The sequence below is a fragment of the Cottoperca gobio genome, chromosome 7, assembly GCF_900634415.1.
Source record: "Cottoperca gobio chromosome 7, fCotGob3.1, whole genome shotgun sequence".
NCBI lineage: Eukaryota > Metazoa > Chordata > Actinopteri > Perciformes > Bovichtidae > Cottoperca > Cottoperca gobio.
Genome location: NC_041361.1, coordinates 7,630,681 through 7,653,238, shown reverse-complemented (window position 1 = coordinate 7,653,238; position 22,558 = coordinate 7,630,681). Strand labels below are relative to the sequence as shown.

Below are 22,558 nucleotides of genomic sequence, written 5' to 3'. Positions count from 1 at the left end.
GAGCGATTTATCTTAAAGGATATTGTCCGCAGCGGGACCACACATTAAACTTTTGCATTTTAATTAGTCTAAGGACTGGTCTGGATTTCTTCATTACATTCTCACACTTTACAATCTTTTAACTAATTAACACCTGCTGCTGAGTAGGAACTCCAGTGACATTTTCACTGAAACTCATATTCAAATATGGCATACAACTTCTAAAGTCATCAAAGTCATGAATATTAAATATACACCAGGTGTTACGATGGCATGAAGGTGGCATTGAGTATTTATTTTTATTTTAACGTTGTATCTTTTTGTATAAGAAGCGTTTTAAGTTTTGCTTTTAAGTTTTTTATGCACTACATTGAATTTTAGTTAGGCCGTCTTTGATATATTTATCTATACACATTGGAGACTTGTTCAGGTGATTTGCAGTTCCCATTTATTATTCAGGCTAGTGCTCTAAATTAACTAATGTTTATTTATCAAAAAAATGATACAGTGATGTCTCTATATATTCTTATGTTAAAATTAAATTTAAAATGCTTCATGTATCTCAAAAGTAGTAACTGTTAGAATACATTTCATTGAATTGTGAAATTTAGCAAAAGACAACTGATACAACATGTAGGATGTCAATATTTTTATTCTAGATTTTTTCTATTAATTCTGCAGCGCTCATAGAGCTTGTATAAAAGCTTTTATCCCATAGACACATAAATATTTGATAAATAAATAGAAAAAACATTCACAAGACATTATTCCCAGTTACCCAAACATTCATCGGTGCCCATCTTCATCAGGAATCCATAGTGAAAAATCACAAAAGCAACATTTCAAGTTCTATTTTAGACACAAAGTAGTGGCATGAGCCTCGACAGAGACGGAAAATAAACACAGAAAAGTTCATTTAGGCAAACCAAACTGGATCCATGATTGTAAATAAAAAGACATTTCCAACTTCTTTTGGAGCATAAGTATTCTTCTGTAAGCAAAGTGATTAATGTTCTGAAAAATGATTGGTTTCATCGGTTTCAACACTCTCCTGCATTTCTCTTTATTTGCGTCATTGCTGGAAGGCAGCTTGTGTGTCACTTCTGGTATTTATTTTATCTTCATTACATATGTATGAATATGTGTTAAGTCAGAATCATTAATGCATACAAATGTAGAAACCGGGAGATAATTAAATCTAGTTCAACATGAAGCTACTCAAAGCAGCAACCGGTGACTTATTACAAATCCCACTTTTAAAAATGGGCATGTTGCATCCTTCCTCTGACAAAAAGAAAAATGTTCAGCAGACCTTGAATAAACTATTACCATATAGAGAAGAGCAATATAAAAGTGGAGAGAAAAAGGTGCTCTAGTATTGCTTTACATAGAAAACGTCCCTCTAGGCTTCCCTTCAGACCTGAACCGCTATGAAACATCTGGGAAAGGATTATCAGGATGAACAAAACTTCCCGTGTTTCTTTTTGCAAGAAACAATATGGCATTTATATGAGAAATATAATTTCACAGTTGTGTCTTTTCTTCTTTTCTTGCTTCCAGTGTTACAATTTTCAAATCCAGTTTTACGGCGATGTGATTCGACACATTCCAGAACCAGTGTGCACTAAAAATGCACATCCATGTACGCACGCACAAACTGAAAATATGTTTTTAGTTCAGAGGAGTTCTGCTTCATCCTCTTCATCCTCAGAGCCTGAAGGTCCCTGGCGAACTTCCTCGTACCACTTGTTGGTCAAAGTCTTCATCTGGATCCGGCCGTGTAACAAGTCCTGTGAGAGACACGCATTACACACATGCAACAAGAAATGAACTTACAGAAACATTGATCTTATATACAACGATGAACAGGTCGAGGTGTCGACTAAATAAAGTAGCCCTTCAGCAAAATCGAATTTGCTGAAGCTCTGTTTTTGTTGATATTGTGAGAGGTTTTGATTTCAAATAAAATATCTTGTTGAGGCATTTTTGGCACTTTATATTTTTTCGCATTTTGCATTGTGACTTGTGCACTAGCAATTTGGGCAGAAATGACTGTAAATCATAATTACAAGGGCTGCTACACAATGAAGCGATACTAAACTAATGACCAATGGATAGTATCCAGTATTTACCCTTCAGCAGAGGTTTGCAATCCTCATTTTACAGGTGAGTTTTTGAAGGCAATAGGCAGAGGTGGCTACAAGGTATTTGCTAAAGTTGCAAAACGACAAACTATATGTAGGGGATATTTATTTGGCCTACAGCAAATAATGAACAGGGACACAAAAGTTTGTGTCAACGCAAGGTTCAGAGTGCTTCTCACCAAGTTGGCAAAACAGGTCTAATCAAACCGATACACCAAACATACTCTCTGCTGTTTGGTCTCCAGTTTAGTTTAACAGAAACAAAAAGGCTGAAGGCTCCTAATGCTGTTTGTCATCAGCACATATCATCACGGTAAACAACTACACCTTGCCTCGCAGCGTGACCCAGATTTGACGTAGATTTAACACCTGATATTTCACAAATTGCCATTCCCTCTTCTCATATTCTGTGCTTCTAAAAGGGAATGCCTTAAAACACATATTGTGTGAGCCCAAACATGTAAGTTATAGCAAAGCGGCTTCCATGCAGTCCTTGAGCACCTACAAAAAAGGGGGCCACAAACACTTAAGTATCCCTTTATGGCTTCATAAATTGACTTTCTGTCTCCCTCACTTACCTCTTGGGTGAGCCTGCGAGTGAAGAAGGGGTTAAGGTATTTAGCATCAAGCCACATAAAGCCCTTCAGATCTCGTCTCTGGTAGATATGTGCCTCGTACTCCTCCTCTGTCAGTTCTGACAGGTGCTCTGATTCAATGGTATTACCCTGGAGAGAAAGGAGGACGAGAGGGGAGGTCAGATAAATAGAAAAATCGATAGAAAGACATGACAGGAGAGTTGCCAACAAACGAGGCAGAGGTGAAAGAGACGGAGGAGAGGAAGGCCACTGCAGGGAAATGTCTAAAGGACAGGAGAGTGGTGAGGGTGATGGGAGTCGAGATCACACACAGAAGGACCGGAGATGAGAGAGAAGGAGCCGAGGGAGCAAAGAGAGCCAGTGACATCAAAGAGGGCTTGAGAGCCGTAAATCAGAAGGCTGATAGATGTAGTTGCTGGTAGCCCGGGAATAACACTAAGCTTTGGAAGACATCAAATACTGAACACAAACGTCATGCAAACACACCACTATGACTCCATTATCTGCAGTTAGAGCTCAACTGAAATATTAAACACAATTGTATTCTGGTGTGTCTGGGAAATTGTATTGATGCCAGTTGTTAGTGTTTCTGTGTGCTTGTCCGAGTTTTGCTCTGTGATGAGAGTGGTTTGCTACCCGCTGATTCCGTGTCCTTCACACACACACACCACAATCAACCCTTTGATGTTTTCCCCTCTGAAGAGAGCAGTAAGGGTCTGATGGCAGATGGGAGGATGGCACAGCTAGTGTAAAGTCAGCTAACAAAACTGCGTGCACAGATTGAAGTGAAATGTAAGTCCTGCAGCTTTTACCATTTTCTGTGTTTTGCTGAGATTGATGTCTTTCTTGTTTTTACGCCGCGACTGGCTTTCCTCGATGTCCATGATGCGAATGAGCGGCATGGTCCCGCCCCCCATGAGGAGGATGGTGAAGAGAACGATGATGATGGTGGTGGTGCCAATTAGCTGCCGTTTCTCAATCGGCTCCAGGCCCAGGTGAAGGCTTAACGCGTAAGGGATAGCACCTCGCAAACCTACCAGACAAAGACAAAGACAAAGAAACGGCTACATGAGAACACACACTTAACAGTAAATACTATTAAATATATATTTAGACGCTAGTACGCTTCACATGTTTTAAATTGTTTCAATTTTTTTTTTACATAAATATATGTAGGGCAGCAAATAGCTATTGTCATTATCGATTCACTGATTGTGTCCTCTATTGATTTATTAATTATATTGTCCATAAAATGTCAGAAATAGTAAAAGATGCCCATTTTACCAATGTCCCAACATTTAGAGAGTCTGTGTACGATCATATGACATAGAAAAGCAGCACGTTCATATTTAAGAAGCTGGATCAGAGAATGCTTGCTTGCAAAATGGCAAAAACAAATTAACTGATTATCAAAATAGTTGCGGATTAATTTCCTGTCGACATATTAATCACTTAAATCGACTACTAGTTTCTGCTCTTCTGTCTTTCATATGCACACAATGTTTTACAGCAGTGATCAAGGTTTAGACGCCAACAAGTAGCCGGCTGCCTGTCATTCCTGTGACACATTAGACAAAAGGTTCATCTCACCACTAAACCACATTATGAACATCATTTTGGGTGTGATCTTGTGGTCTCTGAAGAAGTTGAGCAGGAAGGACAGCGGGAAGATGTTTATCGCTCGGCCGAGAAGAACCAGGACCTACAGAGAGAACAACAGCTTTCACACTGACAATCCTGGGGATGATCTCCAGGTGTTAAATCAACATCAAAATTCAGATAACATAAAAAAATAAAATAAAAAGAGCACTTACGATGCACCAGATGACGAAGGACACTTCTAATTTATGAGGGAAGCTGAAGATGGATAGGCCAAGGAAGGCAAACACACACGTCTCTGGAGAGAACAATTGAAAATGAGTGTTGAGACTTATTCTAAAATAAAAACAAAAGGGGGAATTGGGGGAAAAGATGGAATTCACTGACCACACATGAAGGCCATTGTGCGCAGTGTCTGCTGCATGAGGATCTGGGTGACAGGAGACAAGTTGTGATGGGTGTAGTGAGACATCACAATTCCCGCAAACAGGATGGACATTATTCCTGTTGGTGGAGAGAAATAATTACATTTAAAACAAAGTCGTATAAAATCAAACATGAAAAACAAAATCTTATTTGCAATGCATGGAAGAGTATATATAGTGTAATGTGCCTGTGTGTGTGTGTGTGTGTGTGTGTGTGTGTGTGTGTGTGTGTGCACCCACCAGACAGTTTTATTCCTTCTGCCAGGCCATAGGGAAGGTACGCAAAGATGATCATCATACCAAACTCCAGTGAAGGAGTCTTCCTCAGATCAAAGTGTTTTAGAAACTAATCAGTGAGTTAGGGAATTTAAATATGATTAACACACACACCACACACACACACGCACACGCACAATACATGAGTCTGGATACAAGAGCCGAGATGAGTCCAGTGAGGGTTCCTAACGCAGCAGAACCAAAAAACATTTTAAGGAAATAACCCAAGGCTTGCAAAAAGGTCTCCCAGCCGGTCACCGTGGAGTTGTCTGAGCGGGAAAAGCAGCCCTCTGCCGTGCTGAAAGAAAAAAGAAAGACAAATGAAGCCACAATATTACAGTTAAAAATCCTATGTTGTAATACTTTTATCTGACCATAGAGGGCAGAAAAACTCCAACATTGAATACTACAAACTCACAAAAACAAGATTGTGGGTGAGCAGTAGTAACATGAAGGAGGTTATTGTGACATTTGGCCACACACGGCATATATTTGAATACTATCTGAGCCACAATCATTTGTTTTTATTAATGTAAAACGAGCTTTAATATGTTTCTTGGCAGATAAAGCTGTCTCTTCAGTTTTCTTTGGACTTAGTTGGGTGAAAATAATTCTTCATCCTTTTGGATGTTTTATAGTTATTGATGTAGTAGAAACGCAGATAATCTATTTAATTGTGCAATTTAAATCCTTTTTATTGTTATCAGTTGTCCAGACAAACAGCCAGGCAACATAGGGTAATTAATAATCTGTATTTAATTCTTATTAACAAACTCCCAAGCAAAGGCATTAGCTGCGTTGCTGTTGTGAACAAGTGGGCCAAACTGTAAAGTAGCTTTCTAAGAAAGCCAGTATGTGAGCTGCTAACAACAAGCAAACAGCCAGGGCTGTTCAACCTATCCATTATTCATGCATTCATTTACTCCACAGGGGCCTGCAGACACTTGAGATCACTTTGCACATTTAGCTGGTTGTGAGCAGGGGAGAAAAGGCAGCCAAATAGTGAGTACAGAGACAGCAGATAAAATGACACAGGAATCCTGCCAAATGTCGGTTTCCGTCAAACTTGTTTGGTAAGATTAAGTTGGTGTGTGTGGCCCCCACTTTGTTGATACAGGGCAATCTTCATAAACAATTCTAAATAGACTGTCCCCTACGATTGCGGAACGTTTTGTGAGACATATGGGCAGCAAAGAGGCCTTTTCCCCCCCTCATTACTGGACGTTTCTGGTATAACACAGATACTGTTAAAACATTCTAGAAACAATCTTCATCCGTGAAGATTAGTCAGATTACAATTTAAAATCCCGGTTTTTGGACGACACAATTTTGATTAAAAAAACGTACCCACATTCTCTGCATTTGAAACCATGGCGATAAAAATGAAATAGGTCACTGGTTCTTTTTCTCCTCTCACTTCCTGTCATAGACTAAAAGGCAAAAAGTAGGAGGGGTTCAAAGGTTGGACGATACCTCACTACACCTCAGCTGACATTTACAGTGTTGAGGAACCGGTGCGTCAATGTTTGTGTGCGTGCGTAAGTCTTCAAATTAGCAGGTGATGAAATAAAGATAAAAACATATAGGAAACCATGGACACATTTCTTCATCCTGCTATTTAAGAATTTATTTTGGCTCCAAGAAATTCTGAGAGACTGCGTTGGGAACTTTTGAGGTACAGAAAAGTGAACTGAATTGTAAATTGAGTTGTATCCTCATGATTATCTTCATGTTTGCACTTTTTGTAAGTCGCTTTGGACAAAAGCGTCCGCTAAATGATCTGTAATGTAAATACTCTGATTGTCTAATAAATCTTTAGGGTTGCTGAAGGTGGAAAGCTGTGTAAATATCATGCAAGGGCAAATGTATATATGTTTTACCCCGGAGAATAAGGGAGGAACGAGGGAAACTCTTACTTCGTGAGGACAATGGAAACTGCGTCATTGAGGATGCTCTCACCGAACACCAGCATGTTGAGGACCGGGTCTACGTTCAGGGCATTAAAGATGGCGATGGTAGCTACGGGGTCCACAGCTGAGATCAGTGAGCCAAAGGCAAAGCTACAGCAAGGAAGTGAACATTAGTTATACAGTAATCATAAGTCACTTTTACAAGCATTGATATACAAGTTAAGAAACAAAAACACATATGGGCAACAAAAGGACACAACTTGTGAATGCACAAGGTCAGAAGGACGCAGAGAGGAAATGCATCACAAACAAGGAAGCTCATGTTTTCGCTCAGGAGGCACAACCCTGCAAATTGTTATTTTAATAAGTTCCATGATTTTTGGAGAATACTGAAATCATGTCCCAGAATATTAGGTCTATATAAGGAGGGATGTCTCATTCAAGACTTACAGTAAACCCGATTTGGTAAACAATTCCAGGCAAGCACTATGAAACGTCATGCTATAAAATAAAAAGTATTTTTACTTTAATTTAAGATGTATTGCTGTTTTTTGTTGAGATGTCTTTATAAAAACAAGTCTAAATAAAACATAATCAGACATCTTTGTTTTGGGACTTCCCCTATCAAAATCTAATGAGTTCTTTTTCTTGGCTCCTGTTCGAAATTCCCCACACATGTCATTAAAATCGGTGAATCAGTTTCTGAGATATCCTGCTAAAAAACATAAACAGAGAAACAAATGGGACTGGAAACATATCCTCCTTAGTGAAGGAAATGAACAGGCCAAAGCCCTGCATGAACCCAAGTAGCATACTGCTTGTGTGTCAGTCATCTCGGGCAGCTGGATTATCCTACGGTCTAGAACTGGACAAGTGAGTGAGTGTTGCTATTATGAAATACTAATATCCAGTTTCCCTTGAAGTCAACAGGTTTTTCTTTTATGTGAAAAGCCTGGTAGTACAACAGTTAAATCCCTACGTGTTTTTTCTGCTTACAGGAATGCAAGAAAATAGAATGCTAGTTATAATGCAACACTAACACTCACCTATCAGTCATTGACATCTTATAGATCACATCAGCCTGAGAAAAAGACACAAGACGCACACATTGTTAAGAGTGGCAACAAGAAGATCTGGTTATGTCAACATCAATAGCAAACATAACATTCGGAACAATATAGAGATAACAAAGGAATTTACGAGTACACTTTGTATTAACAAGCTGTTCCATGAAAGTCAAGGAGGAACAGTGGAAACACTTAGTCAAGAGGTGTCAACATGTCCACACTCTTTCTCTTAACAGGCCCTGGCAATGGCCGAGTTGTTGACAGATAATACAATAATCCTCACCTGTCCAAGGAAATAGATACCTCCTCCGACTATGAAGGCGGAGATAGCTGTGCCGATCACAGCAAAGAGACAAATGGAGCCAATGTTCTGGAAGAAGTTACCCTGAATATACATGGACACAAAGTATGAATGGGCTTCAGTAGCTTGACATTTGAAGTTACATGGTGTTGCATAACCTGTAGCAAGCATTAAAAATGAAAATCAGGGCACAGTACAGGTGCAGAGATAAAAGTCATAATTTCATTGCGAGTAATGGAGCAGAATATATCTATACATAATCTAATCTGATGAACAATACAATGTTATGAGTCACCTATTTGTATTTGCAAAGTCATTTCCTAACCTCAGTTAGACAATTGTGACAATAAAAAAAAATAAAAAAACATAACTGACAGAGAGCTTATTCTTATGCTTTTCTGCTTTCACGGCGTAGCCAGCCTGAGGCGAAGCAAACTTAGAGCCTACTTAGCTCCCTGTTCATTTCTCTTAATTTACTGCAAAATGTATTGTGCTGCAAAGCAAATTAAAAGTACTGAAAAAGTTTTAGCAAATGATTATATCTTAATTTCTTACTGTGGCTATGATTCTTAGCTCTACACATCTGGATAACGTTCATTTTAGCCAATTGATTTGGCATAGAAAATATATTGCATACGCTGGTTTGCATCACATTCATAATGTGTCAAGCCCTGTTTTACATCTTGAGCCGTGTAACCTCATACCTTATGTAAAGAGTATCCGGATTCAAAGATGATGGGCGGCAGGAGCAAAAGGAAGAACATGTTGGGTCGGAACATTTCCTCCTCCTTTTAGAGAAGGACCGAGACAAAGTTACACACAACACACAGTAACAAATGAGCAGCGGTCAGGTGACAGACAGACAAGTGATTCTAACCTTGGCTTGGAGCTGCACTCTAACAAATCGTAACAAATTGTAGCGGTAACGGGGAAAATGCCAAGGCCAAGTAGCTGGGAGTTGCGAGTGTCAAAAACATTAAATGATCCTTTCAGATTAAATAAATTACAAAGTACAGCCAACAGGAAATATTTTAACTGAACAAATGACTTATTTACAAAAAAAGGATTTGTATGATACACATTCCGTCATGTTTTGCATGTTTTTTTGAATGAGCCTACAATTCTAATGCTAATCAGCACCTTTCTATAGGAGTACATTATGTGTGTGTGACTGAATAATAAAACACGTGCTTATGGTTACACAATCCCCAACACATATTCCATCTGACTGATGAAGGCAAATTCATGCATTCAAACACTACAACTACTACTGACATGCTCTTTCTTGCGCACATGCCGTAAAAGGACACATGGATACACATATATGCTTTTTTAACACTAAAAGCGAGAACGCGCGCGCGAGAGAGAGAAAGAGCGAGAGGGTAACCCAGTGACCATGATGAGCACGCTGATTATTTCAGGGATATAATGAAATCATTGTTGCTTCTCAGATAAACGGGCCAGCTTCCAAGATCAGGCGTAGGCATCATGTGCCCATGCATTACGCTCTGGCTGCCCATGTGTGCATGATGCGCCATGTGTTCTTGTATAAACCGGTTTGTGTGTGGTGTGTGTGTGACTGTGTTCTGTGCATAATCTAACTTTGTAAATGTAAAAGTACATTTACGGTATGCATTGTTCAGTGAATGTTCAGAGGGAAGATCTATTTCTGGCACATGGAAGACCCTGCAGTTGTGTCTGTCAGAAGGATGGAAGAGGGCAGGCCCATATTTACTCCATCCAGTCAACAATCTCTCTCATTGTATTATAAGAGCCAGTTTTGACAGCTGGTTGAGGCTGACTCTCAACCCCAATAACCCCACAAGCAGATGGATAACAAGACAATTACTTCCTAAAAAGCATCAATTTATTCTGTAAACACTGCAGAGATATGGTTTGCTATAGGTTAGCAATAATTAACTGTTGAGAGTTGAGCCAGATAAGAGCATGATTCACTCCCTTCTGACAAGCCCAGTTGTAATCTACAATTATTCATTAATTAACATACTGTGTCAACATTTGAAAACAGTGTGACTGATGAAATTAACTGTTCAAAAAGGGCAGCGCTGGGAATTTATCAAAAACACGACGACATGACTAGTTTCACAATCTTCTGAATTTATAAACAATTCCGCCATCTAACCAATTATTCAAGGCTATGACTCAGATGAGCGCGATGCGATTGGCACATGAGATGAGACCACATGATACCACAGCACACGTTGTAAATAAATGACCTTAGTGACACTTTCAGCTGTGAAGATGGTAACTTTGGCTCTAATGATACATTTGATACACACTCTACACTATTCTCAATACAAGCTCTTGAAAATAGGTCAGGTAAAGAGGACAGCCTATGCAGAATGTATGCTGGAGTAAAAGGTTATGCTCCTGCTTACTCTGTCTTATAATGCAAATTGCAGGAAAAGAAGGCCAACAAGGACTTCCCAGATTATCACCTTTTTGACATTTATCTCTGGCTGAACTCTACCCTTAAGGGCAGATGAAAGGTCAGGAATGACTATTAACACCTGAGACACAAGAAGACATAACATCCACGCACTACCATCTGACATCTACAGCTGTACTTCTGCATGCATGCATGTTCATGGCTGAACAAGCACACACACATACACACACACACACACACACACACACACACACACACACACACACACACACACACACACACACACACACACATCTACAGAATTAAATAAGCAGATGTCAGCAAGCTAGGGCTTTGTATTATTTGCTGATAAGAGACTTTAGTGGGGCTGCAATTAAGGGTAACAATTATTGTTAATGAAACTGTTAATTACATTTTTGATTAATCATTCAGTTAATAAAATGTCCAACACAATTTCTCAAGAGCCCAAGCTGAAGTCTTAAAATTGTCCAAAGCCAGAAGATATTTAATTAACAATGATATAAAACAAAGTAAAAATCAGCTAATTTTTGGAACTCAAATAATTTATCAATTATCAAAATTGTCGGTGATTTAATTACTTTTGGATAACTAATTGATTCAGCCCTAGATTTTTGCTCAGAATGCACAGGATTGAGCTCATCCTAAAAACCACGAGGAAAAAGATGTAGTGTGAGAAGGCGTAAGGAGATTTCAGAAACACCGATATTGATAAACAGCAGAGAAATATATATGTTGTAAGAGCAGGAGAGATGAAATGGATGAAACCAGATAGCAGAGAATGGGCATACTCTAGGGAAGTGCTGAGACAGAGCTTGAACTAAATGAGAAAAGATGAATGCCAAAGATGAAGAGAGCACAGTTAAAAGAGGGTCGAGAGAGTGAGAGAACAGAAAAATATGAGCGGGAACGATGGAGAGACCTTTGTTCAGAGTACAGACTCCCCGGAGGCTCAGCTTTGACACACAGTGACATCACCACATGGGAAAAAGGCCCCTGAAACCCCAATTAAAAAACTGCTCTCCCTGTGACGCTTTCTCCACGGCGTGGGAGAGATCTATTAAAAGTATATGCTGCCCCTTTGGGGCCTAAAACACACCACTGCAGCCAGTGAAGAAAAAGGAGGAAACATAGCACAGCACAGAGAGAAAACTACATTATTATCTGGAGTACATTGTAGATGCAAATATCACCTATGTATGTCTCTTTGTGCTTTGCCTTAGGAGACAAATTGCTGGTAGCGTGTTACTTCTTACCACCATGCTATTTCTTCTTCAATCTGTGTCAGAGCACAGGGGAAGGAGATGGGCAGATGACAGAAAAGGAAAAGCAGTGAACAGTACCAGAAAAGCACATAAGGGAACAGCCTCTCTTCTTGTGCTGGGTTGTAGAGAGAGCACTGGAAATAGAGGGGTTGGTAGCGAAAAGCAAAGAAAGCAGAGTGGTGGTGAAAGGCGAGGGTAAAGCCAGTGATGACAGGATGCTGAGCCTGAGGGGTTTTGTGGGGCATTCCCGGAGGCTTGCTAGATTAGCCAAGTGGGCCAGCTTTAGAAACATGCTAGTTGGAGGAGATGGCGCAGCATTAAAGCCTTTAAAAAAGGTAGCTAAAAGCCTGAGGACACATCCAGTTTAAATCTGCGGACTGTGGTGGTCCAACATGGACTTGAGAGTAAATGCACTGTATGCACGATTTCAGAAGAGTTGATGCTAACAGAATCACCACTGGCTGTGTTACTCACTGAACAGGTTACATGGTGCATCCTGCTCTTAGGGGCTCTCTCAAAAACAAATAGGTCAGACATAATGGATTTGCATCATGGCTTGGGTCCTTTGAAGTCTCCAATGGCCGACAAACCACTTAGCAAATCCATGCTCCTGCAAAGAAGCTGCTGCATATCACAGTGTAACTAACTGTGTTACACTCTACCTAAGAGAGTTTTTATGAAGCTGTGTAGTAATAACAGGTCCTGAAGCCAATGCTTACTATAAAGGGACAGGTGAGCAGGTCTGCTTGCTGTGAGTTAAACACAAACACAGAGATAGCGGTATAGAGATTCACAGGATAGGGGCAAAGTGGCTCCGGGGGCTCTGGTTACGAGTAGTGACGATTACTCAGCAACACTCTGGGGGCCCCAGGCTAAAAAACAATGGGCCCCAGTGTGCAAGAAACATTGACACAACCTGTCCTCTTTTCTGCCCTCCCCCCCATTTTGCATATCTCTCTCTCTCTCTCTCTCTCTCTCTCTCTCTCTCTCTCTCTCTCTCTCTCTCTCTCTCTCTCTCCTCTCTCTCCTCTCTCTCTCTCTTCTCTCTCTCCTCTCTCTCTCTCTCTCTCTCTCTCTATCTCGTTCTCTCACTCACTGGCAGAGAACAAGGAATGTTAATTAAAGGCTGTGAGAACCAGGAGAAAAAAGGAGGGCTCATAGGGACACAAAGGGGAAAGATAGCTAGCAGTTAGTGGAACTGTGGGTAGGTAACAGAGGGGAGATAGAAAGACGAGATTTGTGACCAAAACAGTGGCCAGGAAATGAATGAACGGTACAGAAAGAGGGATGAAAATCTACAGCATAGGGACAACAGATGTTTATTAGGTTGGGGGTGGGTGGGGAATTTCCCGGAGAATTTGTTGTGGGATAAATTGCATCATATAAGAACTAGGAAATGCAGTTATATACTCTAGGCTTGATGCTTCATGTTTTCAATAAGCAAACACTTAGGCAATGCAGCCGTTTGTCCACCACCCTCTAAATTGCAGCGAATAATCAAGAATGCAGTGGGTGTAGCTCTTTTGCATCTTTGCCATGCATTTCATATGTGCATTTTGTATTTCGTTTATATGTGTGGTGTGTGTGTGTGTGTGGTTGTTTTGCCTTATGCTAAATAAATTAAACCAAACTAGCCATTATTAATTGTGTGTAACTGTGAGCAAGAATTGTGGTCAGTGAAGTGTAGACATAAGAAACAGGGTGTGTACGTCAAACGATACCTTCCAGTTGGCCAGCTCCTGGAACTCAATGATCTTAATGATGCCTCCCATTAGAATCCCTGGAGAGAGAAAGGGGAAAAGACCACCGTTTAAATATTTCACTACTTTACATTACATATTCAACCAGAATACAGATGGAGTTCAAACATGAGGCAAAGTGCTATTTTAGTGGTTAAAACAAAAAAAGATGCCTGACAAATGTCCACCATAGTTCAGGGATAAATTAGATAAGAATAGTGTAAAAGGGCTATCGTCTTAGTTTTGTCTTTGAGAAAGTCCCCTCTGGCCTTAAGCTCTCATTACGGAGGCAAGCAGAACATTAATTAAAAGGGCGAAGACAAAACAAAGATCTGTAAAGGCACAAGGAGAGAGAGAGAGAGAGAGAGGAGAGAGAGAGAGAGAGAGGAGAGAGAGAGACAGAGCGAGAGAGACCAGAGAGAGAGACGAGGATAGAAGAGAAGAGAGAGAGAGAGAGAGAGAGAGAGAGAGAGAGCGAGAGAAAGAGAGAGAGCGAGAGAGAGAGAGAGAGATAAGAGAGAAAGCGAGAGAGGAGAGAGAGAGAGAGAGATAGAGAGAGAAGAGAAAGGAGAGAGAGAGGAGAAGAGAGCGAAATGAGAGCGAGAGAGAAGAAGATAGAGAGAGAGAAAGAGAGGTAAGAGCGAGAGAGAGAGATATAGAGAGAGAGAGAGACGAGGAGAGAGACAGAGAGAGAGAGAATAGAGAGAGACGAGAAGAGAGAGAGACAAGAGAGAGATAGAGAGAGAAAGAGCGAGAGAGAGGGACAGAGAGATAAGAGAGAGACGAGAGAGATAGAGAGAGATAGTAAAGAGAAGAAAGAGAGACAAATAGAGAAAGAGCGAGAGAGAGAGAGAGAAAGAGAGAGAGAGAGAGAGAGAGAGAGAGAGAAAGAGAGACAAACAGAGAGAGACAGAGAAAGAGAGAGAGAGAGAGAGAGAGAGAGAGAGAGAGAGAGAGAGAGAGAGAGAGGAGAGAGAGAGAGAGAGAGATAAGGTGGGGAAAAAATTAGCCATAAGCATCAAATCATTGTGTACGACCCAGATATACAGGCGATGGAAGGGGACAGTGCAGAGGAAAACACACAATGAGTAAATGAGAGAGAGGAAGTGATGAGGAAGGAAGTGCAGTTCTTTCTGATCTGTAAGCAGAGTGTTATCTCTCTTAAGCAGAGCCCCTTGCTCCAAACACTGACACAAGGAAAAGGCCTTTAGGGTCAAGACAGATGTGCCAGGGAGTTTGAGTGAGTGTAACTCTACACACACGTAAAGAGGAAGAGAATGGAAGGTATTAGAGGAAGTTGAATTAACCTGAATTGACCTCACACAAGAAACTAAATAAATCTTTTTGAAACAAAGAACTTGCTAAATCTTAGATAAGGTTGCCAATTATACCATTGAGATAGCCTTTGCTCATCTTAAAAGACACATATTTGACTTGGATGACAAATGATTTTAGTATTGTAACCTTACAGAGGTCTAGATGTTTAATTCCCTGCTGGACACACACAAAATATATTTAATTATTTGTGCGTATTCTGGAAAACTCACAAATCAGGCTCGACGTTAGGTTAGATGGCTGTACTCAAACTGTCCCTGCCTTTAATAAAACAAACTGGATTTCCTCGAGGGCTCTAAAATACAGGAACATTGTACATTCCTTGACCCGGCCTCTGCCGAGCAACATGTTACATAAGAAGTACTCACCTAGGGAGACAACAGCCACACTCTCTGGAAGAAAATGCAGTTTGAACTTGAAAAGCAGGTGCACCAATACGATGCAGATACCTGGGGCGTATGGGGAGAGCAAAGAACACTCAATGAATATTTAGGACAAATACATCCATGTCCAAAACATCATGTCACACCAACTCGGATCAGCCCCAGAATAGCCATCACATCAAATAGTGTTAACATCTTTTCTCTGGCTGCTTTCCTTCACAGAAACTACTGTAGACTGGACAGGGACGTCTATGAACAATCATAACTCTAACTTTATTTTATCTCATTGAAAATCGAAAAGGATACTTTAATTCACATAATAGTCCTTGGAGATATGCATTTTAGTGCTTGCTTGAAATAAATATGACTACAAAGCAGTTGCTTGACATTTAAAATTAGAGTTCTGAGACTGCACAATAAAATATAATTGACCCCAATTATAACATAAAATTAGGTTGTGACAGTACATTGGAACCATGTACAGTATATCAGTGTGCTAAATCAGTGCATACGCATATTAGCATAATTATAATGACAAACCCCCAGGCCTTAACAAAGTTAAATAAACAGCAATTCACATGTGCGGCAGAAATGCAGTGCCGCAAAGGAGATGATCACAAGACACAGTGTATGCAACACTGAAGCCAGCAGAGGTCGTTTCATCAAAGCTGGACTGTTTTGTCATAAGGGAGATGTTAAATTCAGGCCTGATTAAACTACGTAATGTACATAATGTTAATATGTTTTTTCCTAAATGTTATCTACAATCAATCTCTATAAACTGATTATGCATATGAATGCGGGACAAAGTGACAAGATGTCGGAAGCGCTATGGTTTCCGCGCTAGCCCAAGCAGTATTGAAAAATCACCATTCAGCAGACTTTGCTTGAATGCAGGTAAACAGTCCATGTGGGGAGCACTCATAGACAGTCTTTCAACTCCAACTCCAGTCTTGTGTCTCAAGTTGCTAATCGGACTGTGAAGAATTGACTGGCGCACGGAAAAGGAAGCCATGGCCCTGATAACCACTAGCTACACCAGAACACCGGACATAGAGGGGGCACAGGGCAATATGTCATCAGATGAGTCATCAGACCAATAGCAGATGGGTTCAGAGAATGATTTACGACTAATGTGTTCTTCTATATTGTACTCTGAGGTGGCCTCTCATTTATTTATGAGATGGTATTAACTTTAGAAGACAAATGACTATGATTTTCTGCATGCTGCATTTTTTCTCAACCAATCAAATATGTTGAAACATTTGGTTCAAGACTAAGTAACACGCTTATGTGTCTACAAAAGGAACGAGTCTAATTGGTAACCTCATGCATGATTTATGCCACTTCCTTGGAACATGCCCTTACAGTGGTAAGCATGTGACTTCACCTGCAGTCAACTTAAGTGTATAATGGGCACTTTGTGTCTGAAAAATCCCTTACACAGACTGTTGTAAGTATGTTAATGTGTAACCACATCCTTTCTGTTATCCACTTCCTTCATCCTGAATCAGCAGCCACACATCCGATTTAATGAATCACTATATTGTCTGTACATTTTCCCTCCATTATTAGCTAAATGAGATCCAATTGTATTAACCAGAATGACCATATTTCTCATTGTGGATTCATTTTCTTTGTCCTTCCTGCATGCTCAGAATGAAACACGATTATATTCCTCTTGTAAAACAATATGTGTGAGGACTTTTTGCTCACAGTAACAGATGACTGAGTTAGTAATGCAGCAACAAAGAGACTACCAACCAATAACCAGCAGGCTGAAGAATATAGTCAACCCGCTGGACTGCTCTTCTTCTTGGGCCTTGACCCCTGTCTGCACGGGCAGAATGGGCTTGACAGTTGGAGGTGCCAGAGTCGTCGGCTTGGCAGCAGGTGTTGTAGAGTGGAGGGTCTCGTTGTTGTGATCACTGGCATTGGACTTGCTGCATTGAGACAGTCAGGAGAACAAGTATGTTTGTGCATGATGCATAGTCAATCAATCATTAGATATTAAGACGGTTTTGGATTATATATTCACATCATTCAAATCATAATATTTTTAAAGCTCTGCTGAACAATTTATAATACTATCGTTATGATAATAGAGCAGAGATAGCTCAGTTGTTACACCTAACCCCTCCTATAACCTTTTACTATAATAATAATAATAATAATAATAATAATAATAATAATAATAATAATAAGGTGAAATTATAGTAAACTAGTAACTTTTGGATGTTACAACAACTTTATTTAACCTCAGTTACTTTAATCATAAGGATTATAACACATGACTACACTAGAGAGACTCAAATGTAGGTAACGTTACCTTGTGATTAGATTTGTGTTTAATTTTGTACCATTTTAAGGAGTGTTGTAGGCAACTACAGCAACATGTCTTTTAGTTGTTCGTTAGCTAGATTGGAAACATGCTTTTTGTAACATTTCTAACATTGTGAAGCTATTGCTAGCTAGCTATATTGGGCTAAGTTACTCCGAAGAGAGGACTCAAATATCAATAGTTTTAGCCTCAAACCTGACAGACTGTCCTTCCTTTTGTGGGTCGATTGAATCGTGTCCATCTTCTTGTTCATGTTTTATTAATGTTTGCTGGCTTTCTTCTGGAGTAACCTTATGGTTCACATCCCCTCGGTCATCTCTCTCACGCAGGTCCAACGAGTGTTCCCTCTTAGCTCGCTCTGTCACGCACGGATTTACATACAACAGCAAAAAGGACAGCAACACAACTTTATGGTTAACGCCTCTCATCCTCAATCCAGTGCATTTAAATCCAAAAGCAACGTTTTGTAATAAAAAAGACTGGAAGTTCCATGTCGACAGCTCCATGTATCTGTTGACAACACATCACTTCCTGGTTGAGTTTTCTGCAGGGAATTGTAGTCTTTACGGTGCATGGGTGACGAGACAGAATGGACAGAAATAGCACAGAAACAAACGGACCCAGTTCGATGCAACTATTGTCAAGCACGTATATATGCACAGTTATGTAATCAAAGTGGATAAGATTACGCTTTCAATGGTATAAACACAGTGTAGATGGTTCACAGTAATCCGTGTGTACTCGATTTCCCATAAGCAATTGTAGTGTAGCATCAGCCGTCAAACTGCTGTTACATGGATATTGTAGTTTTAGTGTACCCTGCAAATTACCTGCAGACGTAGGGATCGCTAAAATACCTGACACCGTGTAAGGAGTCATATTAGATGGTTTTAAATTTAGTTGTATATCAATGTAAATTAAATGATGTAAAATTAATGTAAAAGTGTATCATACACATGTTTTGATTTAAAGATCACAGCGCATATATTATAAACCCCCTACCTTCCTACCTTAGATTCAGCATTGTCTGGATGACATTGTTTCATAAAAGCAATGCAAACCTAACACAGACAAATACAACAGCCCTGCAATATATGCTATGAATCCGATAACAATGATTGTAAGAGGATCTTTTTTTTTCTTATTGAAACAGTTTGAGAGTTTTAATTCAGCTTCATTGTCATTTAGTAGGCTGTAGTCTAATTGAGTTTTCATGCAATTGGGGAGGACAACATATTAGAAAGGTCCCAGAGTTCACCACACACACACACGCACACACACACACACACACACACACACACACACACACACACACACACACACACACACACACACACACACACACTCAGGAATAATATATTTTCAACAAAACTGGACATTATAATCTTCATGATCAGGCCCGCACACAGAAGTGGCTCGGCCAAATCTGCTTTACTCATATCAGCACACACACTAATTTATAGTTAATTTAGATCAGTTACACTTAACTTATGGCCTGTGGGCCAGATAGCCTGCAGACCATTTTCTAATTCAGAAATTGATTCACATTTATTGTATATATTCGAAGGGAGGGTACCCCTAACAGATGTATGGGCTAAGCCCCAGATATTAACTGGCCACTGGCCTCTTGTTTTGGACCCCAGCAAAGTAAGTACAGTATCCCTGCTTTAGATCTTTACAGTTGCATACAAAAAAAAATCCATATCATTTTTAGGAGACAGGGTTTTTATTATGAAACAGACCCCATTTTACCAAAGCAACAGTAAGTAGCCTAATAGTGAATATTTTGATTCAAAATAAAATCATTGTTTACCCCCCTTACATTCTGTTTCAGATAAATGAGCTGGCAATTGTTCCCTTTATGCTTTAATTAGTCATAAATCAGACCCTATGTTATGTGGATCCTGTTAAGCTAAATAGCTAGCTTATGATCCTGCCATATGCCATAACGTTGCCGACGTCGCAACGGTTGCCAAAGTGTTACGTTTCTCTGAATCGTCGTTCGCCAGGTTACGTTGTTAACGTTGTGGGAACGTACTTGTTTGGTTGGGTACCGTTAACGCCCACTTTAGGTATTGCTCATTTTGCGGAGAGGCAGCAGCCCCATTCATAGAGCTAGTAGGCAGGCAGGCAAAGCGCAGGAGCGGCCAAACACCATCACCGACGTAGTGTGTGAGCCAAATGATGGTCTCTCACTGAAAATACCAGGCCAGGTTTAACTGCGCTATCATTGTCAGCCGTTTTCGACATCGGACACACCCGCAACTGAAATCGTAACCATCTGTTCAGGAATAAGATTTGAATGTCTTGATTGAATACTGGAGGTCCTCTCCTGCGCTCGACCTGCCGCGGAAAAAGACTGACTTCCTAGTCGCCTGGCTCCTCATCGCTGCCGCAAACCCGGCCACCCCACTCGGCTCAGTTAACGCAGGCTGTCCGCGGACACTGGCTTCGGCATCTGGACACATCGGAACTGGTCTACCGTCGTTGAAGATACGGAAACGTGCCTGTGTGCAGTTGCTGCCTGTATAATGCCGACACATTTGCGGTTCCGGAGAAGGTCATTCCTTGGGCTTTTATTCCTTTTTTCACTGTCCACCTCTGCATTGTATTTCATCTACTCCGCCCCCGGAGTCGGTAAGTGAAAATAAACTGCTGAGATTATGTTTAACACTGAGACGTTAGGATGAAGTGATGTTGTCTGTATGGGCTGTTAGGTCATGTGTCATGCTCGGTTTGGGAGTGTAGACAAGCGAAGGGGCCATGCGCCTCTGCTGAGCCTTGATCTTTCCCAATCGATGCTGAGACTCAGCTGGATGCTGGAACTCTATCCTATAATATCCATCTACCTGACCGTGACAATAATAGTGCTACTGATGAGCATCATGGCTGCTATAATCATGCAAATGTTAGCAGGCCTAACAGCTATGATTGTAATGCTTTTAGTAACGACAGGGGCCACAGGGAAAATATGGTATTTTACCTTTGATTTTGGGTTCATTCATTGGCATCCATAGAATAGTCCAGTTGAACCATGTATATTTCATAATTCTCACCATGTCTGACTGTTTTTGGCAGGGGCAAAGGTCATGTTATGAGTCAGGGATTTGAAGGCTTAAATTACATTTGTGAAGTCGACAAGATCATAGAGATCACTGACAAACAAATCATTCCTTACATCCATTTCTGCCTGGTACCTTACCTTATTTACTACTTTACATGCAGATGTGTAATATTGTATATCCTAAATCCCTGCTATCATTAATGAATTAATGTGTCTCTTCTTCTTCTTCTTCTTCTTCTTCTTCTTCTTCTTCTTCTTCTTCTTCTTCTTCTTCTTCTCACCAATCTTTTCTTGGAGACCATCGAGCTAAGGCCACTCATTCTGTCAGCCTAGATGCATAGGGCCATTCATACTTGCTATTTCGGTCATTATAACCCACGTGATGCCCAAACATCAGTCACTTTATTGTAGCTTAACTGACACTGCTTATCATGATGCATAGCACTTATTGTAAAATGTGGACTTTCACCTGACTCTGTCCTTGACTCTCTGCCAACCAGATCTGTTTGTCTATAACTTTCCACTGAGTGGGTGTAAAATCATTGATCCATGTGAAATTAGCAGCGATAACATTGTTGCCTATATTTTTCAACTGTAGAGAAATTCCACAATGAAACATTTGAGGAAACAGAAGATGTAATTGGTTACGGGAACATTTTCAGCAACATTACATTTGAGCAACTGTTGGTTGGATTTCCTGTTGTGCTTGCTGAACAGGCAGGCGTGGTAAGGTTGGGCATCCTTAAAACAGTGTTATGTAGCGTATGATTAACAATTAACTATCAACTGAGCCCTAATACAATGATAGACCTATGTTATGGTTTTCACAAGCAAACGTTTTAATTGAATTTCCAACACAGTTCCAATCCCGATGTAAGGGCTTTTCACTGCCAAACATGAGAGCCTGTCATTATTGGAGTGGGGTGTGTCTATACAAGTGAAGTTGTGTTGTGACATACAAGTTCAGCCTTTCTAAAACATAAAGGAGATAGCTGGTCACTCTTACTCGTCAAAATGGGTATTGATCCGTTCACACGTTTTTCTTGCTGTGGACAACTTACTCAATAATTGAATCAATTCTCATGTGGAGGACACATTACTAACAGGAATAGCCTGTGTAAGTCCCGGTAATAGTGAGCAATTATTCCTCTAAATGTGAAACAAATAAACAAATAAATCATTGAGCAGCCAGGGTAAAAATAATCCTTCATTCACTTGATCACTATTTTTCCAGTGATGGTGTCTGGTAACTGAAGGAGAGCTGCTCTTGGCCGTATCCATCCTCTTGGGTGTTGACTATTGTAGGGCTCTAATGGTCACATGGTTTACTGGGGGTTAGTTCAGAAACAGAACAAGCACCAGCAGCACCAGTCCATTAATTATAGATGGTAACCAGGAGCAAGGCAGCTTCTGCTGCTGTTACTAAAAGCTACAGTTTAGTCTTTTGCACTTGGGGTGCCTGGTGGAGCAGCAGGCCCCAACAGGCAAACCAGATGGAGGCTGGACGACGGTACTCAACATAAATAGTTCCAATTTCTTTTTTAACATAGATAGTACGATTTACTCATTTGTAGTTATATTGATGAATGAGCAGTAGCTTGAGGTTTCAGATGCTGTGGTCAGAGATGCACAAGTGCTCTACAGTCTACCAGACGGACACAAACAGCAGCAAATGTGGCCTGTTAACAATTGTTTTTTGAACCACA

General features: G+C 40.4%; 2 protein-coding genes across 2 annotated transcripts in view; one reads left to right on the top strand and one right to left on the bottom strand.

Moving 5' to 3' along the window:
* Positions 1–613: 613 nt before the first annotated feature.
* slc9a8 (solute carrier family 9 member 8) lies at positions 614–18,269 on the bottom strand. The gene is made up of 16 exons (XM_029436366.1): positions 17,984–18,269; positions 17,212–17,390; positions 15,433–15,513; positions 13,712–13,770; positions 9,002–9,085; positions 8,280–8,381; positions 7,976–8,010; positions 6,936–7,079; positions 5,176–5,317; positions 4,984–5,089; positions 4,706–4,822; positions 4,534–4,616; positions 4,310–4,421; positions 3,532–3,752; positions 2,702–2,848; positions 614–1,769 (listed from the first exon to the last, which is right to left on the bottom strand). Exons 1-16 carry the CDS (start codon positions 18,214–18,216, stop codon positions 1,656–1,658), a joined length of 1,959 nt encoding a protein of 652 aa, XP_029292226.1. The 5' UTR covers positions 18,217–18,269; the 3' UTR covers positions 614–1,655.
* A 1,563-nt stretch (positions 18,270–19,832) lies between these two features.
* The window catches only part of b4galt5 (UDP-Gal:betaGlcNAc beta 1,4- galactosyltransferase, polypeptide 5), a 34,904-nt gene continuing 32,178 nt past the window's right edge, over positions 19,833–22,558 (top strand). Inside the window, exon 1 of the mRNA XM_029435142.1 lies at positions 19,833–20,425. Coding sequence (XP_029291002.1) covers positions 20,320–20,425 — 106 coding nt within the window. The 5' untranslated portion in view covers positions 19,833–20,319. The remainder of the gene's footprint in view (positions 20,426–22,558) is intronic.

Bases quoted from the DNA above. Each gene is read 5' to 3' on its own strand.
- slc9a8 (XM_029436366.1), bottom strand. From the start codon at position 18,216: ATGAGAGGCGTTAACCATAAAGTTGTGTTGCTGTCCTTTTTGCTGTTG. The intron at 4,617-4,705 runs GTCAGTGAATTC...TGTTCTCTCCAG, and splicing joins CACAATGGCCTTCATGTGTG to AGACGTGTGTGTTTGCCTTC. The intron at 4,422-4,533 runs GTAAGTGCTCTT...TTCTCTCTGTAG, and splicing joins CCTTCGTCATCTGGTGCATC to GTCCTGGTTCTTCTCGGCCG.